Source organism: Dendropsophus ebraccatus, chromosome 1 (genome assembly GCF_027789765.1).
Source record: "Dendropsophus ebraccatus isolate aDenEbr1 chromosome 1, aDenEbr1.pat, whole genome shotgun sequence".
Classification (NCBI taxonomy): Eukaryota; Metazoa; Chordata; class Amphibia; order Anura; family Hylidae; genus Dendropsophus; species Dendropsophus ebraccatus.
The window spans coordinates 5641270-5667346 of NC_091454.1; the positions used below are offsets into that span (position 1 = coordinate 5641270).

General features: G+C 45.2%; 1 protein-coding gene and 1 long non-coding RNA gene across 7 annotated transcripts in view; one reads left to right on the forward strand and one right to left on the reverse strand.

The window, feature by feature from the left end:
- The window catches only part of LOC138787783 (uncharacterized), a 54925-nt gene that overhangs the window by 16848 nt on the left and 12000 nt on the right, over positions 1 to 26077 (forward strand). The window contains exons 2-3 of the long non-coding RNA XR_011362517.1: positions 25 to 290; positions 25109 to 25246. This is a non-coding gene — a long non-coding RNA (uncharacterized lncRNA). The remainder of the gene's footprint in view (positions 1 to 24; positions 291 to 25108; positions 25247 to 26077) is intronic.
- The window catches only part of CACNA1C (calcium voltage-gated channel subunit alpha1 C), a 204108-nt gene that overhangs the window by 10284 nt on the left and 167747 nt on the right, over positions 1 to 26077 (reverse strand). For 4 of the 6 annotated variants that reach the window (XM_069964973.1, XM_069964969.1, XM_069964970.1 and 1 more), the window contains 19 exons: positions 25859 to 25965; positions 25694 to 25781; positions 25114 to 25221; positions 24691 to 24743; positions 23816 to 23962; positions 21478 to 21679; positions 21073 to 21231; positions 20854 to 20964; positions 12748 to 12831; positions 8212 to 8241; positions 5747 to 5875; positions 4060 to 4125; positions 3556 to 3647; positions 3173 to 3335; positions 2963 to 3090; positions 2689 to 2785; positions 1887 to 1989; positions 1659 to 1760; positions 119 to 246 (listed from right to left, as the gene is read on the reverse strand). In XM_069964973.1, the coding sequence (XP_069821074.1) occupies positions 119 to 246; positions 1659 to 1760; positions 1887 to 1989; positions 2689 to 2785; positions 2963 to 3090; positions 3173 to 3335; positions 3556 to 3647; positions 4060 to 4125; positions 5747 to 5875; positions 8212 to 8241; positions 12748 to 12831; positions 20854 to 20964; positions 21073 to 21231; positions 21478 to 21679; positions 23816 to 23962; positions 24691 to 24743; positions 25114 to 25221; positions 25694 to 25781; positions 25859 to 25965 (2097 nt within the window). The remainder of the gene's footprint in view (positions 1 to 118; positions 247 to 1658; positions 1761 to 1886; positions 1990 to 2688; positions 2786 to 2962; positions 3091 to 3172; positions 3336 to 3555; positions 3648 to 4059; positions 4126 to 5746; positions 5876 to 8211; positions 8242 to 12747; positions 12832 to 20853; positions 20965 to 21072; positions 21232 to 21477; positions 21680 to 23815; positions 23963 to 24690; positions 24744 to 25113; positions 25222 to 25693; positions 25782 to 25858; positions 25966 to 26077) is intronic. The other 2 variants (XM_069964971.1, XM_069964972.1) reach the window with 1 other exon arrangement.

Sequence of the window (26077 nt, forward strand, 5' to 3'; positions counted from 1 at the left end):
TGGCTGCGACCTGCTTCTCTACAGAGCTGAATCTGGACCCCCCTCAGACTGGAGAATATACACCTGACTCTACCTACTGTATACCACATTTATACTGCCCAGGAGCGATGAAAAGTACCTGCAGCGAGAGAGCGTTGCGCTGGGAAGGTTTCCCTACCAACCCTTGCTCTTTGCGTTTCTTGAATTTCCTAAAGTATTCCTGGATCAGGAATGTGGCGTAAAACTTTCCCACAGTAACTTCGTCATCTGAGTGAAGAAAGCGATAATGGTTATCTGGTGTAAAAAGATGGGTGAGTACCCAGAATGCATCACAATCTTGTAAAGTTATTGTAGACGTAAAAGTTGTTGGTAAAAAGAACTGGGAGTGTCTTTGGGTGCGCCAAAATTGTTTACAGAATTCTGGTGCATATTTAAAGGGGTACTCAAGTATCAGAAAATAGTATTTAAGTTAAAGAGGTTGCGTACCCCCCAAAGATCTATGTATTAGGCCCCAGCTTCTTTGTTTTCAATAGAGCCTATGGAGGCACCGGAAAAAGCCCACTGAACCAGAAAGTGCTTACTCTGCTTTTTCTGGCGGCTCCATAGGGATGAATAGAGCCGGCGATCACGTACCGTACTCACGGCTCTATTCAAAACAAAGAAGCTGAGGGCCCGATACAAAGAGCAGCAGGGGGTATGAAGGTCAGATCCCCTGTCATCTCTTACTTGTCCCCTATCCTGTGGATAAGGGACAAGTTAATTTTCCCTGGAATACCTCTTTAAACTATCACCCAGAGATATATAACTTTAATATAATGTTATTACCAATAGTCCCCGCTTCAGTGGCTTTTCCGTGCTTCAACACTGACAGGAAATGAAAAATAGAAGGGCTACAAAACTGTTATTGACCCCAGCTTCTCCTTCTCACCCGTGACCAGGCATCATCCTCTGATGTCATAGGTGGCTTGGCAGGATCTTGTCTCCCACCCCCCTGAGTGATTCTTTATCTCTGACCAGCCCCTCCAGCAGACAAGGGGTAAAAGAAGCAGCTGCTGCACCTGATCACACACTGTTCACTATTCACACTCATTGGAGTTTCATTGCAGTACTATCGTAATACTGCAGCGTCGTCACAAAAATCGTGCAGTACTACAATGACTTGATGCAGTGAAGCAATTAAATAATGCTAAACAGAACAGAGGATCAGAGTCGGCACTGCCAGTCCCACCTACAGACAAAACGTGGCATAAACAGTATATCCAGTGTCCTTTTAATATCAGATAAATTCCTTTTTGTGGTCATCAACTTCAAAAGACAAAAGATGCTTAATCATAATATGTGCGTGGAGAGAAAAAAGTGGCACAGAACAAATTAAATTTAATTTATTCCAATATTGGTGTTACAGGTAAAGAATGCAGTGTGTTATGGGCTCTGCAGGAGCAGGAGAGGTTTTCTATGGGGATTTGCTGCTGCTCTGGACAGTTCCTGACATAGACAGAGGTGGCAGCAGAGAGCACTGTGTCAGACTGGAGAGAATACACCATGTACTCCATGACATACAGCAGCTGATAAATACTGGAAAACTGGAGATTTTTAAACACAAATCTATTTAACTTCCTGACACCAGTTGATTGGAAGGGAAACCTTAAACTAACCTTATTGTAAAGTATCTTACTTACCGCCAGCAGGGGGCACCACCTGGTCCAAGAGTTTCATACTGGTTCTTTTCCAGATCTTTTTAATAATAGCCCTGAGCTCTTCATTGGCTTGTTCTAGGTTACCTGTTGGGTGCATAACTGTTAGCAGGGGAATCGGGGGCACAAACAAATTGAGCACAGCAGGATTACCATATATATTTCTAGAATCAAAAGTAACACCAGATCTAGGATAAATGAATAGAGAATTACCTTCAGTTTTAATGCATAGAGAAGTCCGAACCAAAGCAAAGAGTGTTGCGTTAAACATGACAGTTCCATCGCTGTTCAGAGGCATGTTCATTGCGACTAAACGCTGCATAATGGAGAAAAGGAAGGTGATGCAGGTATCACATGCTGCAGGATGTATCTAAAGGAGCAGCATAGTGGCAACATTTATTGTAAAAAAACAAACAATGCATTATAGCAACAATATTGTTCATTGAACACACTCTTGAAGTACATGGAATCAGACTTGGTGAATTACTGCATATAACATTACCGATTTATTATGGAGAGCAGAGAGGACACGTTATTGAGGAGAGTTGCTCACAGTATATTTTAAAGAAGTCCGACATCGAGAGAGAGGAGCGGCTGCACATCACAACTATGGCTGATTCTAATGCTGCTAAGCCTATTTTAAAAAACCAACTTCATGATGTTGGAATATGAATTGATCAAGCCATATCGCCCCGTGTACCAACGTGCAGGTCTCCTGGTTCACACGGGTCCCTACACTAACTCCACACTGTGTCGGTCAGTGACCGCCACCCCTGCAAAGCGTGCACATGCAGGGAAGGAAGGCCATGTAATGGCCCTGCAACCCCCACGTCACAGGACCAGACCCAAAGTGCCCCCCCAAAAAGTCCCAGCCAGCACCACCGGCGAGGAAGGCTTCCGCCAAACAACACAAGTATGGATATGGTATTACACTCACCAAAAACTGCTGCAGACAGAATGGGAAGACAGAATTTTAAAGAAGACAGTTGCAGCTTGTATGGATTAATTCAATTACCTTACACGCCACACGATGCGGACACAGTTTCCCAAATCCTAGCGGTGGCTGAATCCGTCTAAGCAGCGTCACTACATCCAGGTGTTTGATACGTCCCCTGGGTAGGGAGACAAAAAGAGAATGAACAGCGGAATACCTATATCTGCCATATCCCATATCCATGCATCATTTTCAGGAATTTTCTATACTTTGTATATATCCCCCAATTGAAAATGACAAGTTTTCTGAATAAGCCACTTGATATCTAAAGCAGAATAACATCTGAAGCTCTTACTTGGCCTCCGGATCATACTCTGCCCAAATCCTTTTGAATTCATCCAAATGATGAGGACCCAATATGGACCAATCTCGCGTCAGATAGTCAAAGTTATCCATAATGACGGCTACAAACAGGTTGATGATCTGAAGAGAAAGAAAGTTAGCTGATCATGTGGACGAGAGATACAGAACTAAGAATCACAAGGCAGAGAGGGCAGAGACCCACCAGGAAGGCGCAGAGCATATAAAAGCTGATGAAATAGAAGACGGCAAAACTGCTGCCACAGGAGTAGTCTTCCTCCATGCGTTGTGACTCTGATTCTGGGTCACACTTCTTGTTGGGGAGGCAGGCTAGCATGATCTCCTGCCAAGCTTCACCAGTCGCACATCTGTTTGGATGACACCGATCAATTGTGGAGAAATGCACAAAATATGGACATTATTCTTTCTTGCTAGTGGCGCTCTATGCGCTTGCAATTGATCAAGACAGAATACAATTACTAAACATTGCTCTATTTACTTATGATTCACTATACCACGTGTGTGTACTGTAATCACACCAACAGGTAGTCTGACAGACAGGACCCCCCAATACCATGTATCACAAACCTGAAGAGCAGCAGGACGGCCTGGGGAAAGGTCTGGAAGTTATTATTCCTATTAATTTCTGTGGTGTCGTTTAGCGCAATCTTCCCGAAGACCTGCGCACAGAAAATCATGTATAACATAGGTAGATGTAGACCATAGAGAGGGCTGATCCTCCAAAAACAGAAGTCAAAAGTAATTAATGATTTATATTTTTGGAACAAACTCATATTACAATCGTCAAGCAATAGTCAATGGAAAAATATTAAAATGACAACACTAAAGCAAATTATTTTCTATTAAGTGTTAAGGCATGACAAAAGTGTGTACATTTGGTATCAGTGTGCTTATAGTGACCCATTCCTTAATACAGGTCTTCCATTTATGATGTTGTATTCAGTATTTGCTCGTGAACACACCTGAAGGCCCATTTCAGCCTGTAATACACGGCCTGTGTATCACTCTTACTATTGGATTAATGGAGGGGCCTCCAATGAAAAGGAAAGACCACAAGAGAGGTTTCCTTACCTGCATGCCAATGACAGCATAGATAAAAAACAGCATAACAATGAGGAGAGCCACATACGGGAGCGCCTGCGGGGAGGACACACAAAGTGCAGTGTCAGAAAACCTGTAAACTGTATGATTAGCCCTATTAGCTGTATACAGTATTTCATGGGCCTGAGTTTTATCTAAGACATATATTTCTTACCATCAATATCGTATCACCGCCTCCAACCATCACATTTATACATAAACTTTAATAGGTGGAGCTACAGTTTGCATATAGAAGTTGGTAAAGTTACTTAAAGGTATTGTGGATGACAGCTGACTGACTGATCAAGCCTACGGTTGTTTACAGACTGCTTCTTTTAGTAACAATCCATTGATTTGATTGATTAACATGTAATTTCTAATTTTTACTATGGTAATACTGCAGGGATGACTTCTGTCCTGTATCCCACTGCAAGGGTCCTATTACACAGAAAGATTATCATTAGAGATGAGCGAACCGGGTTTGAGTCGATCCGAACCCGAACGTTCGGTATTTGATTAGCTGGGGCTGCTGAAATTGGATAAAGCTCTAAGGGCCCTATTCCACAGTAACGATAATCAGCCGAATTGGCCCCATTTGGCCCGATTATCGTTCGGTGAAATAGAGAGAACGTTCAGCTGATGATCGTGTCATCGGCTGATCGTTCATTTAGGGCCAGACCTAAAATCATCGTTCCCTCACCGCGCATCGCTACGGTTGAATAGCGGTACGCAGCGGGTGACCGACGATTTCAGAAGCGCAGCATCATACATTACCTGCACGGCTGCTTCTCCGCGCTGTCTTCATCCCTGGGTTCCGCGCGCTCTATCTTCCGAATGGCCGGTCAGCTGAGGGAGCGCTCAGCCAATCACAGGCCGGGACCGCGGCGGCCTGTGATTGGCTGAGTGTGGCCTGTCAGCTGACTGGCCATTCGGAAGATAGAGCGCGCGGGACTCGGGGATGAAGACAGCGCGGAGAAGAAGCCCTGCAGGTAATGTATGATGCTGCAAGGACACCGATGTCCCTGCAGCCCTCGCTTAACGATCATCGGGCCGTGGAATAGGCCCAGTAAACGAGCGGCGATCTAGCAGATCGCCGCTCGTTTACATCGTTGATCGGGCCCTCCTCGGCCCGTGGAATAGGACCCTAAGGTTGTCTGGAAAACATGGATACAGCCAGTGACTATATCCATGTTTTCCACATAGCCTTAGGGCTTTATCCAACTTCAGCAGCCACCGCTAATCAAATGCCGAAAGTTCGGGTTCGGATCGACTCGAGCATGCTCCAGGTTCGCTCATCTCTAATTATCATGCAAATAATTGTTATATCAGTCGAATTTAAGCGATAATCTTTCTGCGTGTATGCAGGAAACAATCACATCTTTTGACTTGACCATACAATTATAAATCGTTCACTGTTTGTTTGTTAACGTTTAGGTGTACATACACATCGTTCGCAATTACAATCGTTCGTATAATAGAGTGTACGATCATTGTAATGGTGATCATAACTAACGACTTTTGTACCATGTACTATGATGAATTACTTCAGCTCGTTCCCAAAAGCAATCGTTTGCAATCGTTTATCGGAGAAAACGAAAAATTGATTTGTCTAATAGGACCCTTAGACTAGCCAGTGACTAAAGCATATGGAGGTGTTTGGGAAGTGTAGCCTTGTTACCTGGAAAGATTTGATGAATGTCCAGAGAAGGGTCCGGATTCCCTCCCCACGGCTGAGGAGCTTCACCAGCCTCATGACACGAAAAAGCCTGAAGAAGGTGATGGAGATCCGCGAGTTTTCCTCACCCTGCTAGAATATACAGTGGTCACAGGTTACACAGAGTGACGGAGGCCGCTGGGTGGGGGCTGCCTGTCTGTCCTACCCTCAGAGCCCAGACCCTAGATTCACAAATCTCACAATATCTACATTTTACTAATTAAAAAGTATTTAAAAATATATCAAAATTGCTCGTGTACTGCCTCACTGCTTGGGAATTGCTATGCTTTCCCAGAATTTGCTTCTGTTCTGTCTAGAAGATTCATCACAGTGTCGAGTTTTATCAATTTTTTCCCTATAAATAAAAATATTGGACAACTTTGGGGCAGAATTTAGGGTAAGGTTGGAAGGGTGACTTGGAATACATAGGACCCTAAAGTCTTCCACCCAAGTAACACTTTCCCTCCCGTTCACCCATAATCTGCAGGAATAAGAGGAAAACAAAACAACATCAAAAGTTTAGAGGACAGACGGGTTGGATTTCTTGTTGAGAACGTATCCGGGCTGGAGCTCTGCTCGCTCCACTGTACACCAGCACCATTAGGCTCCATGTAGTTATCCTATGTCCTACAAATCACACATTAGCTCCAGCTTCCAGCAGTGGCTTTTATTCTCCACGACTAGACTATAATAATTCAGAGTTATAATTTATTCTCATAAGGAGTAATTTATATGTTGTATTAACACAATCACTCATTTATAATTAAACGCGCGTGGGTGGACTCTTTATTTCTGAAGTCTCAACTTGAGATATTATATATATATTCTACACTGTTTTACTTGTATACTTCCAGGGCCTGCATTCCATCAGCAGATGGGTGTAGTAGTAGTTATAGTCCGCAGCACACCTTTACTCCATTGACAAAATACTGACCTTGTGGCAGCTGTCTGCACATGTCTGGATCACTGCTATACTTACAAGTACTATAGGGAGTTGTTATATGGTTGACTAGGAAGTAAAGCATGTCGCGGACAACATGATCAATAGCTGTCCTATGTTAATGATGTCATGACAGCATTGGCCAGCCGTTGGACATTTTTTGCCTGCACCATGCTCCTGCCACCCTCGCGTCTCAAAAGATATCAGACAGTGAGAGGGAGAAGGAAGAGTGTCAGAGAGCAGAAGAGGTAACTAACAAACTAACAAATTTCAGGTTGTCTATAGACACCATTAATGTGGCCATACACCTTTAATAGCTGTTGTTATAAGTATCTTTCCCGTCCTCTTCATATTCAGCATGACCGAATGTCTATGTGTTCTCTATGAGGAGTAGAAAACTGCATCGGGTTTATCCCTCTAAGAACAGAAGGATCAGGTGTAGAGATGAGCACAACTCTGATCTTGCGGAATTTGAATACCGGGCGCTGAAGACGTTGGTTGCAGCCCTAGGGGGTCCAGGAAAACATGGATACAAGAAAGGTGGCAGAAATCCAGCATTTTCTCCATCATCATCTGTCAGTGGTCTTGTACTGTGGGACAAACCCACCGGCCATACCTGTATGGGCCCCTTCTAGAGAGAGCTTACTGCATATTTAACAGCCATCTTTCTCTGATCCTCCCCATACACATTTGGCTTCGCATCTTATCACCCCAAGAACAAAAGTATCAGGTATCTGATACTCCTTATCACCAAACCGTATGCCCCCAGGGTGAATCTGGGGGCTTCCATATACACTGCAAGGGTGGCTTGCCCCACTAATCTCAGTGGCTTTGGTCAACATTCACCCTGAGTATGCGTATAGTGTGAAATCCAGGTATACCCAGTTAGATACATAGCTTTACCCTGGCCTTTAATAGGAGTCATGTAAAGACAGCACTGCAAGCATTAACCTTTCACACTTTATGTCTATGCAGGATATGGAGCTCAGTATTAAGAAACCTATGGTGGTAATAGCTGGAACATCAGCTGCAAGAAATGCATTGAGCTTAGTCAGTATCAGATGAATTTAGTTGCAGGTTCTTATTGTCCAGGGACGCTTGATGTGGCTTGATGTATGAGCCCCCTGCCCTTTACTGGAATCTCAATCATGGCCCTGAACAACTTCAGTTTTCAACAAGAATTCCACGTCTTCTGTTCTCTTCAGATTAATCTGCCGGAAAGTTGGGCCACCTCTTGGGGTTTCCCCCAGGCTGGCCGGGTGTCAAGCGGTAAGACAAGCTTACAGTACAGAGTATTACACAGATAAACCACAAAATTCACAGCTGAGGAGACACAAATACAACATGGCGGCCACAGGGCATGCAGAGAAGACTAGACAAGGTGTGAAGAGAAGAGCCCTGAGGTCAGGGGCACACAGCTGAGACAGTTGTGTCAAGGGTGTCAGAAGAAAAAGGGGTGACAGTGCTCTGAAGGTTTTTTTGGTCTTACCATATTGTGGCATTGGGCATGTTCACCTGTCTTTAAAGAAAGGCAGACAGAGATAAGATGTAATACCGGCTATATCCACAGGGGGCACAGTACAGCAATATGATCAGCATGGAGGATAGGAAAGGGGGAAGGAGAGGCGATAAGCAAGTGGAATACAAAATACAGCTAAATCGTGAGTTCTGTACAACCCTGGTATTCTGGAAGATGTACAACTCCTGCTGTGTAGCGGACTACAACCCCCACCATCCAGGTGGCCTGTTAGGACACTAAGGGTTATATTCTTTGTAGCCCCCTCCCCCTATATTTCTTACTAAAATGTCTTTCCCCAAATTTCGTTAAGAAAAGGGGTTTGGGACGCAACCCAAGGCGCCTTTACTTATATGATCAATATGTGATATTGGACATTTTGCTAAACCTAGCCATTTTACATGAAAAAAGCCTCCCACCCCCACCCAAAAAAAAATGTCCAATAAATCTGCACACTTGGCTATAACCGTTTTCTTCCTTGGTTCCAATAGGATATGACCACCATTACCACTCCTATAGGGGTTGTCACCAGCTTTCCTAGATAATACAGTCAATGCTCAGCTGTGCCATATGGTACTATAGTCTGTGTGTGCCGCCATATGGTACCTCCATGCAGCACTAACAGCTCCAGCATGTGCCACAACATGGCAGCACAAACCTCCATATGAAGGTGAAGGCAATACAGTACAGTGTATATTATGGTCTTAGCTCGACGACAACCTCCAATAAGAGCTGCAAGGGACGGCACTGGAAGAAAAAGATATAGCGGCCAGTCACTAACTAACTATTTATTTACCAGCCATTTCTGATTTTGGTTTGAGAAGGTCTACTATTGATTCAAAGTTTTACCTATTGGAGTTATCTATAAAAGCTATTACAGACTACTGTCTGTCAGACTGCGGCTTTCATGTTTTACGTAGAAGTATGAAGGCGAAGTTTCATCTAATCCTTTAATATATGGGTCCGCCATCATAAAGTCTCATTTTCTGGACATAATCCTAGCCTTCCTATAGCTATCTGAGAAAGGATTGTGCAACTCAAAGCTGTAAGATAAACCTTTAGAGGTGCTCATAAACACAGCCCATACTGTAGGTATATCAGCTGTGCTCACATACAGCCCGACCATGGGTTATCACTGTTACTGCCACTAGATTGGGAGTAGATCTCTGAGTCTATGTTCAGCTTAAGGGTACAAACACACACACACACCGTAAACGCAGCAGATACGCAGCAGATTTGATGCTGTGTTCAGTTATTTAGATCTAATCTGCTGCGTATGTGCTGCGTATCGCAGCAGAAAATACGCTGCGTATACGGTGTGTGTATTTGTACCCTAAGGCTGCATTGCACGCCCAGACTCTGAGGTGCAAACGAGCGCTGTTAGCGCTCATTAGCTCCTCGTTCCCCGCTTGCTGCCGCCACTATTCCACGCGGCAGCAGCGAGCGGTTGAGTCCGGGGATGGTCGGGGGAAGCTACGGGGGGCTGCCCAGGTGATCGCTGATCGTCCGGGCAGCCCATAAAATATAGACGGCAGCAGATCACTGCTATATAAGTCGTTTGTCTTTCAACATGTTGAAAGACAAACGACTTCAATGATCAGCCAACATGAACGATGTCGGATGATCGTTGCCTCCTATTCCACGGGGCGATTATTGGCCGCAACGGCCGATAATCGTTGCGTGGAAAGTGCCTTTATATCCACGTTGTAATGTTATCTACTTAAAGGGGTATTCATCAGATTACTGCTGGATTGGCGAGGGTCGATCACTGGGTCTCCCATTGACCCTGCTTGCCCAGCTACCAACTAGGAGAAGCAGTGTTTGGCCACGTTTGCTTGACTGACGTACTATTCATATGCATCCTGGCTGAGTACTGGGGTACTCAATTCTGATGATACATGTGGGTCCCAGCAGTCAGACCCCACGATGATCTAATAATTATAACTGGAATACCCCATTAAGTACTGACTCTCCACCACATCTTCAACCAACATGTTACTGAGCAGGTAAAGTTTTTTTTTCCAGTTTTATACAAATAAGAATTAATCATCGTACAATGAAAAGTTCTGCAGCTTTCTATTATACTTGCCCTTTTTTTAGCACCTCTGCTCAGTGCCGTGACACGCAGCAACCCTGAGCCAGTCTAGACAGTGAACACCCCCCTCCTGTACTAATAGTTTGGCCTCTATCAGTCAAGAGTCACTTTAGCTCACAATACATTGTCTAGACAAAATATAATGGATGTGAGCAGGACACGGTTAGGATTTATTCTGATTCGCTGAAATACATGATATGCAGAGAGTCTGATGAAGTCGTAGAAAGTGGCAGAACTTCTCATTACACGAGGACCAGGCTTCGATTATGGTAATTTATGGCTGAGCCGAATAAAACTACACAAGTAGAGACTGCAGTTCTTAAATGCCTCCACCGGAGTCACCCGTGCGAGAAGGACAGGAGAACATAAGAGACGTGAGACAGGGTGGGGGGTAAAGAGGGAAGTGTCAGGCGTCATACAGCAGCTTGGCCTCAGTTTCCCACTGGAAGGGACATCCACTACATGGTGCTGGAGGGTGGGGAAGGACAACCTGACATGGTCCTTACCAGACTACAGATGGGGTACACATGAATATACTACCAGCATGTATGTGAAGAGTGCTGTAAATATCTGCATCTGGCATCTCAGCTGTAATAAAACGCTCTGGAGAGGTTGATAACTGTGGTGCATTCAGGCTATAGCCGTCATGGTATAAATGCTGCATATCCAGCCAGTGTATACAGGGCCTATGGCTTAAGACAAACTGCTTACATTCTGGATTGTATTATTAAAAACTTTTTCTATGTTTGTGCAGTTTTTCTTTTGCAAACTTAGCTAAGTGTAAATGCTGCCTTTAAGGGGGACTGACATTTAAATAAAGTTCAGCTGGGGTGTGTACTGCCGTGGCCGCAGATGATCGTTCATTCAACCTACTTCTATCTAATGCACTGACTGTACTTAGGATTTGTTTGTGGGATATCCTGATTTACTGTACAGTATTACTGTGATTGTGTACTGAGTAACTGTATGGAAGAAAATTTCCACCTTTTATAGTAAAAAAATAGAAATATAATATATTCACTTGCCCCTGATAATGTGGGAATGCTATGAGTGTCTGAGGATGAGCGGGATTCTCATCTCTCTCTATAAATGGGAGCCACTCTTGGTCCATTTCACTCAGCCCATAATATTGGTAACATGTCTGGATATGGCGACTCTTTCTCATAAGTGTAAGGATGTGGGTGAGGTTATTTGGGTGTGATATCTCATATAACCCTGCAGGGGAGACATGAGATTTCTTAGGTAAGAAGGAAATTTTTTTACAGGATTTCCTGTGTAAAAAGAAACTGTTATCTCATGCCAAGTCACAGAGACGGAGCAGGTCCTGACTGTATAGGAGGAAGGGAAGAGCCTAGTAGGGTCCAGTCACAGATGGAAGTCACGTGAAGGATTCAGGTTACATTAGTGCCGGGTGCCATGGCTGCAGAAGGAATAATCCCGGGATTGGAAGATACTTGAATAGAATTGATCTAGGTATGGGATATTTTGGATCCACTAATGGAAACCTCCTGTATAGTTTATTTGCACGTGGCACATGATAGGGATGGTCTGTCAGTTCACCAGTGACTCGGTCCGTCTGTGATTGGCAGCCATAGGGACTCCCATAACAGCCCAGTCTCCTATACAGAACATCTCATGCCAGAAGGAGTTTATGCAACAGTCAAATTCCTACGTAATCCAAGAAGGAAAAAAACTTAAATCTAAAATAATCATAACCAAAAGAAATAAATAAAAAATAGAAATAACTGAAGAGGATAGACAAACAGGGGGGCGGGGGGAGGTGATGCAGCCACAGTCACGGACAGAGGCAAATTACTTACGTTTAGTTCGGTGATTGCAATATCAACAATGCTACCCACTACTATGAGTGCATCAAATGTATTCCATGCATCACAGAAATAATGCTGATGACAGCCCAGGAGAAGAGGAGGGAGGACGAGAGAAGAGAGAGAAAAAAAGAGAGAAAGAGAAAATCAAAGAAAAGAAAAAGAAAAAGCGTGAACAAGGGAGAGAATGAAAATAAAAGAGTAAAAGAAGGAAAAGTTAAGAGGCATTACACTGGTATGTTCGGTCTCCTCTCATGTTCGGCCGCCGGGGGTCTCCCTGGTTTTTTGTACAATGACCCTTTTGCAATCTTTCATCGGGAAGAGACGAGGGAGAGAAAAAACCCCATTCAGCCACTTAGTCTGCTGGCCAGCAGGGGGCATGGTGGAGCTTTTCCCTTCCCTCTCTCCCTTCTCCCTGGGAGGGGGGATGGGGATTCTGAGAAAGTAAATAAAAAAATAACATAAACCACTAGGAAGAATTTCGGAAGAAGGGTAGAGAAGCACCCACGTCAGCATGGAGAAGGAGAGAGAGAAGGGGAGTGCGGAGGGGGTGTAGAGGAACAGACAGACCTGCCCCAATATACTTACATTCGTCTCGCTGAGAATGACGTCAACTACGCTGCCAATGACGATCAGAAAATCAAAGACATTCCAAGGGTCACTAAAATAACCCTACATAGGGGAGTCAGGAGGCAAGGCAAGGTAGGGAATTAAAAAGGATTGTTAGACAGACTCAAATACAGCATCAGTACTAGACTCCCCCTCGATGCCAGCAGAGCGTGCCAAATAAAGCAATGCAGACCCTTCTGGCAGTGAAAGGGTGAGTGACCCTCCCTCTTCAGCCCCCCCCCCCATATAAAGCAGGACATCCCAACAAAAAAAAAAATGGAGGGCCCCTTCCAAAGTATCAGCAGGGGACCCCAGCACCAAGCGAGGCACCCAGTCCTAGATTCACAGTGTTACATGTACAAGAGAGAGGATCAGATTAGGGGGTCGTGTGGGGTCAACCATTGTTAGCTCTGTAGTGTGTGTGGTGCACAGGAGGATCGGGGTCCTGCTATGGCCAGCAGTGTATAGATGATAAGGCAGTGTATAGATGGCATCAGGGGTCATAAGGACCATCCATGCGTCTTTGAAATGACACATATATTTCCTGTTAGACTACAAAACTATTGTGAGAGATGTAGAGCCGCGTTGTGTTACATATACAATGATATACAAGACACATACAAAAGACATTCTACATAATGGACACAGTGTAATAAGACTGCATACTGTATGTATACTACAAGGTGTTTTTTTCTACATTGTAGATTTATAGTAAAGACATGAAAAATACCTAGATACGCCAAGGGTTCACACCACCATTCTGCCGCCCGATGCACAGATATGTTGGCACCGCTGAAGATGTATCTGTTCGTGTACTGGCCCAGGCTCATTTAGCCCCTCTAGCCAGATAGTCAGCTAGTGAAAACGTTCAGGTCGATTCTGGCACTTAGGCTGGGTTTACACTGCATTTTTGCAGTCCGTTTTATGCATTTGTGTGCGCGCGTTTTTCCATTGACTTCCATTGAAGACGCTAAAAAACGAATCCATTTTGATCCATGCACAAATAAGGGACGTGTTTTGATCTGTTTTTTTTTTTACAATGGAAAAAAACAGATGCACACAAATGCATCCATTTTTTTGTAAAACGGATGGGAAAAAAAAACAGACTGAAAAAACTCAGTGTGAACCCATCCCTACACAGGTTTTATGTGACCTTTATAGTTTTCAGTTCCTCAATATGAATCTACAATGTTGAGAGAGAAAAAAAAAACTAGGATGCGTCCAGACTGGTAGCGTCCGTGGCAGTCTCCATAGGCAGATACTAGAATGGATGACACAGTATTACACAGGAGACAATGATGGGGGTATATAACACAGGAAGACAGTGACTTAGAGCGGGAAAGGTGTGAACGGCCATAGTAATATTCTGTGGGGAAGGACCATCATCACTGCTATGCTTTCTGAACAGAATTGTAAAGTGGTAAGTGACATATACTACATAACTTGTTACACTTCAGTCGCATTCAGAGCTGCATTCATAAATCTGCTCATTTATTTCAGGTCGTTTTTTTAGGTAGTCCCAAGATGAAACACCACCTCTCCTACAATGCAACGTAGCAAAGTACATGCATGGCATCTCTCAAAGAAAGTGACAGAATTCTGAATGCAGCTCCAGATGTGATGCACGTAACACAAAAGCACGGCTATAATGAGAGACCGACCAGAATACAGACACTGAGCGGGGTTCACATGCACAGAGCTGGAAGCAGCACAGTCCTCACCGATCGCTGGCATCTACTGATGAGATTTCCCCTTTAAGGCTGGAATCACACATACGGTTTTTGTAGGAATATTCAAGGGGGAACTTGCACCTCTCTATCTGGCTGGATCTACTTATGGCTGTAACTCAAACACTGTATGTGTGTCTCCAGTCCTAGTCCTGGCTGCCATCATCCTTACTAACATTTGGATTTCCTATAAGTGCTTACACAACCAACATTATTTGGCAATGCCATCCCTATACATGCTTTGCACCATCCCCAAACAAGGCTTGCACCATCTCCGCACATGCCTCTCAACAACCCCCGTACGTGCCTCACACCATCCCCATCAATGCCTCTCAACAACCCCCATCAATGCCTCACACCATCCCCTTACATGCCTTGCAACAACCCCCATCAATGCCTTGCACCATCCTCATACATGCCTCACACCATCCCCCTACATGCCTCACACCATCCTCACATATACCTTGCACCATCCTTATACATGCCTCACAACATCCCCATACGTGCCTGGCACCATCCCCATACACGCCTAATACCAACCCTAACACATGCGTTGCACCATGCCCATACTTGCCTCATACTATCCCCATACACGCCTGGCACAATCCCCATACGAATCTATTATTGCCCCAGCTTCTCAGAGATGGCAGATTCCAGGTGCCGCTCTCCAAGGTCCTGAAATCTACACCCAGGATATATAATCTGTGCACAAGAGCCTGAATATAGAGCATCACACAGAGAGAACACAGCGCTGCACCAACCCCAGGAGGGTAAGCTGACATGTATATGTAATGGTAACAAGACAAGTGACTACCACATACTGACACAGACAGCGACTGTCACATTGTTAGAGAGCACAGGATAGGTGTCCATGCCTAGTGTGTATAATAATACAGGTATGAAGGCTTCACTTTGCCTTCAGCCCGTGTGTACGGCCACAATCAGTCCTATATAATGTAGGTTCTGATAGGTCAGATATCACAGCTATAATCTCCTGTCTCTACGCTCTGCTGGGCTGGGACATGCTGCAGTCTCTCTGTGATCCAATCCTATTTTCACTTTGGTTTACTATGTAAATCCAGACATTTCCTGCTGGATTCCCCATTCCCCAAGCTTGATGGTTCTCATCATGAGGTGTCGGCAATAGATGTGGGTTAGAATCCCTATTAAATCTACACACAAGCCTGGTGCTATGTCTGGGGACAAATAATCAGTACAGAAGAGGTGGATCAGCTGCAGTAACAACCATCCACCACTAGATGTCTCTGCAGCTCCGCTGCCATATCTTTGGATAAAATTAGCAAGAAGGCAGAATTTACAGTAATCTGCCATAAATCCTATAGAAATGAAGAGTTCAGCAGATTGTTCTTATACTTTGTGCTTTAATCTCAGTATTTCCAAAATCTCAACTTTCTTTCAGTTTCTTCTGAGTAGGAACCTTCTTACCTCTACACATTGTCCTATTTACATCTAGGAGGAGGAGGGGTCAGTGTCCTGATGTCTGTGTATTAGGAGGAGGAGGAGGGGTCAGTGTTCTGATGTCTGTGTATTAGGAGGAGGGGTTAGTGTCCTGATGTCTGTGTATTAGGAGGAGGAGGAGGGGTCAGTGTCCTGATGTCTGTGTATTAGGAGGAGGAGGAGGGGTCAGTGACCTGATGTCTGTGTATTAGGAGGAGGAGGGGTCAGTGTCCTGATGTCTGTGTATTAGGAGGAGGGGTTAGTGTCCTGATATCTGTGTATTAGGAGGAGGAGGAGGGGTCAGTGACCTGATGTCTGTGTATTAGGAGGAGGAGGGGTCAGTGTCCTGATGTCTGTGTATTAGGAGGAGGAGAGGTCAGTTTCCTGATGTCTGTGTATTAGGAGGAGGAGGAGGGGTCAGTGTCCTGATGTCTGTGTATTAGGAGGAGGAGGGGTCAGTGTCCTGATGTCTGTGTATTAGGAGGAGGAGGAGGGGTCAGTGTCCTGATGTCTGTGTATTAGGAGGAGGAGGAGGGGTCAGTGTCCTGATGTCTGTGTATTAGGAGGAGGAGGGGTCAGTGTCCTGATGTCTGTGTATTAGGAGGAGGGGTCAGTGTCCTGATGTCTGTGTATTAGGAGGAGGACAGCTCAGTGTCCTGATGTCTGTGTATTAGGAGGAGGAGGAGGGGTCAGTGTCCTGATGTCTGTGTATTAGGAGGAGGAGGGGTCAGTGTCCTGATGTCTGTGTATTAGGAGGAGGAGGGGTCAGTGTCCTGATATCTGTGTATTAGGAGGAGAAGGAGGGGTCAGTGTCCTGATGTCTGTGTATTAGGAGGAGGAGGAGGGGTCAGTGTCCTGATGTCTGTGTATTAGGAGGAGGAGGGGTCAGTGTCCTGATGTCTGTGTATTAGGAGGAGGGGTCAGTGTCCTGATGTCTGTGTATTAGGAGGAGGAGGGGTCAGTGACCTGATGTCTGTGTATTAGGAGGAGGAGGGGTCAGTGTCCTGATGTCTGTGTATTAGGAGGAGGAAGAGGGGTCAGTGTCCTGATGTCTGTGTATTAGGAGGAGGAAGAGGGGTCAGTGTCCTGATGTCTGTGTATTAGGAGGAGGACAGCTCAGTGTCCTGATGTATGTGTATTAGGAGGAGGAGGAGGACAGCTCAGTGTCCTGATGTCTGTGTATTAGGAGGAGGAGGAGGGGTCAGTGTCCTGATGTCTGTGTATTAGGAGGAGGGGTCAGTGTCCTGATGTCTGTGTATTAGGAGGAGGAGGAGGGGTCAGTGACCTGATGTCTGTGTATTAGGAGGAGGAGGGGTCATTGTCCTGATGTCTGTGTATTAGGAGGAGGAGGGGTCAGTGTCCTGATGTCTGTGTATTAGGAGGAGGAGGAGGGGTCAGTGACCTGATGTCTGTGTATTAGGAGGAGGAGGAGGGGTCAGTGTCCTGATGTCTGTGTATTAGGAGGAGGAGGAGGGGTCAGTGTGCTGATGTCTGTGTATTAGGATGAGGAGGACAGCTCAGTGTCCTGCTTAGGAGCAGAGGTTGGTGTTGCAGCATTTCTCAAACTGTCAGGTGCTGGTTACTGGTGAGACACATTTCACAAGGGGTCTCTGTCTGAGCAGACATCAATGCACAGCAGGGACTCGAAAGCAGAGACTACAGTGATAAAGGCAGCCCTGTATTATCAGTGTAGGCTCTGTACTTACAGTATCTAAAGGACCTGTGATGTCAGGATCATGGTCACATGTGTAACTGAAGATGGTGTGCGGGGGAGCTGCTGGAGAACGAAAGAGACTCCCTCCTTCAGGATAATATATTGCTAGGAAGACAACCCTGTCCTGGGTGCAGTGAATAGGGAAAGTGGTGTGGGGGGAGAAATGGGGTAAGGAGGGGAGCTGCCACTACGGAAAGTGAAGAAGGGAACCAGTGTTGCTGTTAGTGTGTAAGTGTGTGTGTAAACTGCCAGTTAAGTAGATGGATGGGTTATGGAGACAGGAGTGCTGCACTGTGAGGCTCGTTTACAGGTAGAGCAGTATGTATTGGTGCAGTGTGATGGTGAGTTACTGGAGGTGGAGTAGTATGTATTGGCGCAGTGTGACGTTGAGTTTCTGGAGGTGGAGCAGTATGTATTGGTGGAGCAGTATGTATTGGCGCAGTGTGGTGTTGGGTTATACAGGTGTAGCAGTATTTATTAGTGCAGTGTTGGGTTATACAGGTAGAGCAGTATGTATTGGTGCAGTGTGATAGTGAGTTACTGGAGATGGAGCAGTATGTATGGTGCAGTGTGATGGTGAGTTACTGGAGGTGGAGCAGTATGTATTGGTGGAGCAGTATGTATTGGTGCAGTGTGATAGTGAGTTACTGGAGATGGAGCAGTATGTATGGTGCAGTGTGATGGTGAGTTACTGGAGGTGGAGCAGTATGTATTGGCGCAGTGTGATGTTGAGTTACTGGAGGTGGAGCAGTATGTATTGGTGCACTGTGATGTGGGTTACTGGAGGTAGAGAAGGTATTGCTGCACTGTGGCTTAGGCTTGTCACTGGTAGAGAAGTACTTATTGCTGCACTGGTGCTGCTTTGGGATATTATGTGCACTACATGGAGGTATCTGGTGCTATGTAGTAGTATGTGTTTGTTGTTGAGGCCGCAGCATAAAAATGCATTGCCTGGTAAAGCCTAGCTACAAAACCTTTGAGAAGCCCTGGTCTATAGTATAGCTGTGATATAGAATTATAATGTATGCAGTTAGATTTCTGTACAATGTTGGAGAGTCAGAAAAGTAAGATGAAGATTAGAGAAGGATCAGCACTTTACAGCCTGGAAAAGGAGCAGAATTGTTAGCAAGTGCAGAGTTGTTCCAGGGTCTGATGGATATATCTGCAAACAAGACCGACCTGTAAAAAATATCTGTATATAAGGATTTCACTGCTGACATCTGCTCCACCACAAGGGGGCAGTATGAACTGTGCAGAATGCAGGGGAAATCACAGTGATCAGGACAGAACCATCGCCCAGCCACTAAGGGGCAGTAAAGAGCAGTGAGACAAACTGCCCAAACCCCCCAGATACCGACAGTGACATCACTTGTGTTAGAAGGATATTCCTGTTATATACACCAGACATAACCCCACCCTGATCTACGCCATGACACCAGAGCCTAGTCCTCACCAACTGCTTCTCAATCTATGTCACCAAATTCCAGCAAATCCTAATAACCGTCTGTAACAAAGGGACCATTGTGCTCTCTGAAGGAAACTGATCCCTTCTCCGTTCTATTGATCAACCACCCAGAGATCACACATTTACGGCCCAGTGACTTTATCTACCACCCTGAGCCAATGAGGCAACCCCAGGAGAGGTCTCATACACCGCACGCTGCAGCCAGCTAGGTTACCAGAGGAGGAAGAGAGTCTCCTGTGAATGGAGATAATCCATGAGGAGTCTGGCAGAGCCTTGTCCTGAGGGATCGAGTAGAGCGCTGGGAGTATAATACTGCTGCATCTCTCTCTATGTTACTATTGTAGATTCTATTACTGGGCCTCATGGATAAAAGATTCAGAAAGAGACACCAGTACATGTGCAGAACTACAGAGACCAGAATGCATGAGTATGGATGGTGTCCTAGTGATGATATTACATGGGAAGCTTCAGGTCACTCCCCTGAGGAGCAGCAGGTTTTATATGTTTTTCCCTTTTTCATCTTAGAGGCATATTCTAAATTACATTCACATATCCCCTGTCCAGAGAATAGGAGGTGAGTATCAGATCACATGGTGGGGTGTAACCGCTAGAACCCCCGCAATTTCCAGAGTCTTTGTTGTAATGATGCGTTGAGTCTTGTATGTGCGCCGCCACTTTATTAAATGTAGACTTGCCGCTCCATGCGTAACAAAGACTGCAGTTTACTGGGTTGCTGGTGGTTGGACACCCTGTAAGTAATTTTTACTCAGGATACCCCTTTAACTGTTTAGCCAAGCCCCCATAATGCACTGCTGCACTGAAATAGGGATGTCCCGGGTGCTTACGTCTCTGGACCTCGAAAAAGCATAGGAAAGGCTGTCAAACGTCTGATAGTATAAAAACTATAGGAAATTTCCCCTTAAACCATGGAGGCATCGGCTGCGCCCGCGGGATGTGTTGAGGGCAGGACGTGGAGTCTTGGACATGAGTCAATTGGTCTATTACTGGGGGGTTTATCCCATGGGGTCACAGTTCAGTTTCCTACTACCTCTCTTAAAGGGCAACGGAAATAGATGATTGTTTCTTAGTTCAGAAATCTCTAAACTAAGAGCGTTCACAGTTCTGGTGACTCATTGGTAATATAGCAATGTGCAGTGCATTGTGGGATCCCTGCTGCATCCTGGCCCCTGTAGTTCTGGTGTTACACTGCGGTGTCCAACCAGGATAATGATGGGAGGAAGCTTCTGCTGGTATACCTATGTATCTGCCATTATAAGAGTTCACATGCCCTAATGGCCGCTCCTTACAGCATTAAATCAGCCATGGTCATACGTCTTACAATCACAGGAATAGTATTAAGAGGTTTAGAGGCCAGGGATGTGGATCCTTCAGCCTTCCGTCTGTTGCAAAACTACAGTTTCTTTATTGCCTGGACAGCCAAAGATTAAGAATTATGGGAATTGTATTTTTGCAACAGCTGTAGGGCTGAAGGTTCCCATCTCTGGTTTAGACTAAGGAAGCCGTCAGGTTTGGGGCAGTGGGTGTGTGTACAGGAGAGAGATTGATACCCCTGACTGGGGCTGATGTGGTGCTATGGGTACAGGTGCCCCGGGGTGCCATAGTGCTGGAAGAAAGCCATCTCACGGACAAGCTTCAGGCATCCGATAGGAATGATGAGCCCTCCCCACCCGGACAGGCACACACAGCGCTGCAGGACCTACCTTTGGCTTGAAAGCAATGAGTTTCAGGATCATCTCCACAGTGAAGAGGCCGGTGAACACCATGTTCAGAATGTTCATGGCTTCCTTGAAAGAACAGCTCTGTCCGTAGTGCTGGAGAAACAAGAGACACGATCAGTGCGAGTTCTCTTATTGTATCTGCTGCACGTAAGACCCTGACGCACATGAACCATGGAAATCCCAAACAGGGCGGCTACTTACCTGCATGGCCAGACAGATGGTGTTAAGCAGGATCAGCACAAACATCAGGTACTCAAAGTAGGTGGAGTTGACCACATACCACACCTTGTACTGGTACTGGTTCTTGGGTATGTACCTGCGCAGGGGCCGGGCCTTCAGAGCGTACTCCACACACTGACGCTGTAGGGGGAAAAGATGGGAGCAGGAAGTTATATATGTATCCTGTATATAAAATATATAGCGAGTACAATCTGTGGCTCTGTATCTGCTGGTCAGCTACACTTGGGATCATACATCTACATCACGCCTTTGGCTATGAGGACATGATGGTAATTGCAGTTTTGCAGCAGTTGGAGAGCCACAGTTTGGGGTCCACTGCCCTGAGGTACTGAACACCTCTCCCCACCCTGAAGCTGACATTATTACCTGGTTCTTGTCCAGCTCACAGTTCTTGTATTCCTGTTCTCCCTGCTCCTGAAACGTGACAATGACGAAACCTACGAAAATGTTCATCATGAAGAAGGCGATTATGATGATGTAGATGATGAAAAAGATGGAAATCTCCACTCGGTGGTTGTAGATGGGACCTATGTCCTCAGTGTGGGAGTCAATAGCTCTATACAGCAGCCTGAAAAAAGGACAAGAGATACCTATTGTCACAGACCAACATAACTCATTCTAAGCCCTGACCGTGGCTTGTGGCTAGTCCGCCTTCAGCCTGCAGGGGGCACTGTCGCTATTTCTGTGCATCACCATAACCACTGGTTAGGTTACATAGAAATTTAACCTAATGTAACTTTACAAATATACTTCCTTAGTCAGCATTACCTTGGCCTTACCCCAGTATAGAGCTGACCTTAGTTATGAGATATTTATCTGCAGAACACTGGCAGCGGCTGTTATAGTGCGATACACATTAGATTAATAGTGCCCGAACAGGCAGACTTTTGCATAACCCTCTGACCATATAATTTATTTTGGGGGAACAGAGCGATCAAAGCAGTCTGTTAGGGAGACAGAAGGAAACTGAGGGGTCTGGAGCAGGCAGGGGGGGTCTGGCAGATCCAGATTATTTTAGTAGCATCTGCTGTTAAAGTGGCCATTCACATTAACATTAAGCCCCTATTACACGGAACGATAATCGTTTAAAAATTCGCTAAAACGATGGAAATGAACGATTGTCTGTGTAATAACACCCAACGATGAAATGACGAATGAAAAATCATTCATTTTTGTCTTTCAACATGTTGAAAAATTATCGTTGGTAGTTGGCCGATCGTTCGCATATTTGTTTGTGTAATAAGTCGTTGGCCAATAAAAAACGTTGTGTGGGCTGACCTGAGGAACGATTAGCGACCATATAACGATGAAAAAACGATTGCTCATAACAGTAATCAGTGAATGTAATAACCTCAGAATCGTTCGCTAAAAAAATTGCTTGTTATCTAGCGAACTATCGTTAAAGCGAATCATTGAATGATAATCGCTACGTGTAATACGGCCTTTAGTCAAACCTTGCTTTGTTCTCGCAGATAAGATAAGCTACCATCAGTGAGTCTAGAGGAAGATAGAAGAGTCTAAAGAGGGGTAAGGGGGTCAGGAGGTGGGCCAGAGGAGGGGGAAGAGGAGTCTGGAAGGGTCAAGGGCAGGTGAAGAATGGTTTGGGGGGGAGGGTAAATAAAGGAGTCTGAAGGGAACAGAGGAGTCCAGAAGAGGGCAGTAAAGTTTGGAAGGGACACAGGAGCCTGGAGGGAGAGATGGGCATTGGGACAGGGGTGTCTAAGGAGGACAAAGTCTGGAGTAGGACAGCAGAGTGTGAAGAGGCAGAGAAGTCTGGCAGCAGCTTGTTTCCTTTCCCCATTGATAACACCCCAAGCTCAGCATGTAGGTATGCAGGTTGGTCGAATTATTTTCAGATTTGCTTCACTTTTTATTTTACATAAATTACGAGTAAAAAAAAACATCTGCAGACGTGTAGACGCCCTTTAAATCTCTCCCATTTTTGCCTTTTTGTAACCGATTCTGTCTAATCATTGGTTATAGTTCTATGTATGATCCCGATGCCGCGTCGCCTTTCTGGACAGGTGTTTACGGGACTCAGCAACTTAATTGGTTCTTTGCTGCTGCCAGAAATCCTCCGGCCCCATCTGCCGCCTTTTACGTAGAGAAAAATGTTGTCACTGCCAAAAAAGGGAGGAAAAAAATGTGCGTACAAAGCCGATGTTTCCTTCCACAATCTAATTAAGATTTGGTTTTCCGAGGACAGGGAGTCGGCGGCTAAGCTCGATGGTCCCGTAATCGGTGAAGTCATCGCAGATATTAAATGGCTTTATAGAAATAATTGATGGATTTTTATTAAGACTTGTCATAAAGCAGGGCCCACGCAGGAGCTAAGAATACAAGGCTACGTGCGTCAATCAGCCGTGACATATATTATCCTGCTCGTCATTATGACAGATATTAAAATATTTCCTCTTCAAATAATGTGTAAAAAATGACAAGTTTCATTGAACGAATGGGAAAGTAAAAAAGTGTTCCCCAACCTGTGGCTCTCCAGCCGGCACAGAAATACAACTCCCATCATGCATAGAGCTGGAGCCAGAGTTCAGGGAACATCTCCGTACACCGCCTTCTGGCTGCCAGAATTGTGAATATTATATTCAATACATCATAAGGACATCATCAGATGATCTCTTCTGCAGGTTACCCCCCCAATCCCAAACGGCACACAATTCCTCCAACTCCCTGCATCCCCACAACTCACTCCGGCCAGCCCTCAAAGGTAGAGACGGTGAAGAGCGCCATCATCGCATCCAGGACGTTATCAAAGTCGAATTTACTGTTCTCCCAGTTTCGCTCCTGAACCAACGGCTGAGACACATCTCCATCCTTGTAGGTGATGTACTTCCCCCTGTGCGTCACAAGGTAGATATAGAAAGGGTTAAAAATCTATACAGTACAAGTACACTTCACTTTCCTAAATGATATGATATACCCTAGTTACATCCAGAGCTGCATTTACAAAGGTTAACTGCTAGTGTGCTCAGCTGACATCGTTCGTGTCGGCTGATCGTTGTCTTTCGATTACACCAGGCGATTATCAGTCATATACGGCCAATAATCGTTTCAGGTAAGAGGGCCTTAAGAAACACAATCCTGCCAGAAATGTAAATAGTGGGAGAGCAGGAAGCAGCAGAGATAAGGGTTTTGAGTTTTGTGACACCCCCACCCCCCATTACTATTACCAAAGTATTTGAACTTAAGAGAAAGGGGACACAATCTGAGGTTAGTTGGGGGGGAAAGATCAGAAGCACCATGAGACAATATTACTTTACTGAAAGAGTAGCAGATGCTTGGAACTAACTTCCAGCAGATGTGGTAGGTAAATCCGCAATAACTGAATTTACACCTGCCTGGGATAAACACATATCTATCCTAAGAAACACCAAAAGGGCAGACTAGATGGAGCAGGGGTCTTTTTCTGCAGACAATCTCCCAAGTTTCTAAGTAAACCATCAGCATGACCCCTTTAAATCAGGATAGGTTTTTAGCCTCTAAATGTAAACATCAATGTCCCCATTCACTGTCAGCAAGAATATATATATTGACAGAACAGATTATTTCAGACACACAACTTACCTGCAATCGGCCTCTGTAAACTTTGAGCTGTCCGAGCAGCTGTAGAGCTTCCCCTGAAATCACACAAAGCAGATGGGATAAGTATCACTGTAATGACCTCCCTCTGCCTGCAGGGGGCACTGTACTCACAGAAATGTCAATGCCTTCATTTGTTACACAGTTCTGAGGAAGATATAGTGATCAGTACAATGCTGCAGTATTATAGAATAGAATATAGAATAACGTGTCTGCACCTCACAGCGAAGGTATGACCCCTAGAAAATGTACAGAAATAAATATCCCACCACTTCCTCCTATAATCTCCACTTTTGCTTTGATACTATTTTTGGCCCATGATGTTTCCCCTTAATATCCCATGTCTGCAGCAGGAGCCTCCCGTATAAGTGGCGCCCCTGAATGGCTGGTGTTTGTCTCGCAGCTCACCTTGAACAGCTGTACCCCGATACATGCGAACATGAACTGCAGTAGAGTTGTGACAATAACAATGTTACCGATGGTGCGAATGGCCACGAACACACACTGGACCACGTGCTGCCGAGAGAAACGCACAGACAAGGTTTGTACTTCTGATGTCAGAAGATCTAAATCATATAACATATAACTCACTAATATAGTGTTATCACTACTGTTGGATTATCCCAACAGGAAGTTTTCTAGTCCTCTCATTTGCAGATCCCGACTCCCCCGAGACAATGCACCATCCTCTGCTGTCTCAGGAGGCTTGGCTGGATCATGTCTTTGAGCTCTAGCCCCACCCCCTGTGTGACGCCATCACCCCTGACCGTCACCTCCAGCCTACATCACCATCTCCCTGTCATACAGTCTTTATTGGGACATTTACTGAAGAATGAGGTGTGTTTGCACCCACCATGCCGTCTTATGCTGAGCACTGCCACAAGCAGAGAAGCAGACAGGGAATGAATGCAGCAGGTGCTGAGCAATAGTCTGCTGTGTATTAAAATGTGGGGAACTGGCATTGTAGACTACACTCATTCTTACCCACCTTCAGACCTTTAGCTCTGTTAATGGCCCTGAGGGGTCGTAATACACGCAGAACTCGCAGAATCTTCACCACATTGATAGCGCTGGACCTAGGAGAGAAGGAGGGATGAGTAATCTGTGCAGCTGAGGGTAAGACATGGCGGCTGCACTCAGGTCAGTCCCTTACTGTATGCCGAATGAAATGAGGGAGACGCTGACCACCAACAGGTCCAGAATGTTAAAGTAATTCCTGCAGAATGATCCCTTGTGCAAGAACGCTCCATAGGCCGTCATCTGAAACACAAGACTCGTCGTTAAAAAGAAAGGTATATACGTAAAGATATCAGTGAGTGGAAACATTGATAGATGTTATAGATCCCATCCTGGATATCCATCACTGATGCGT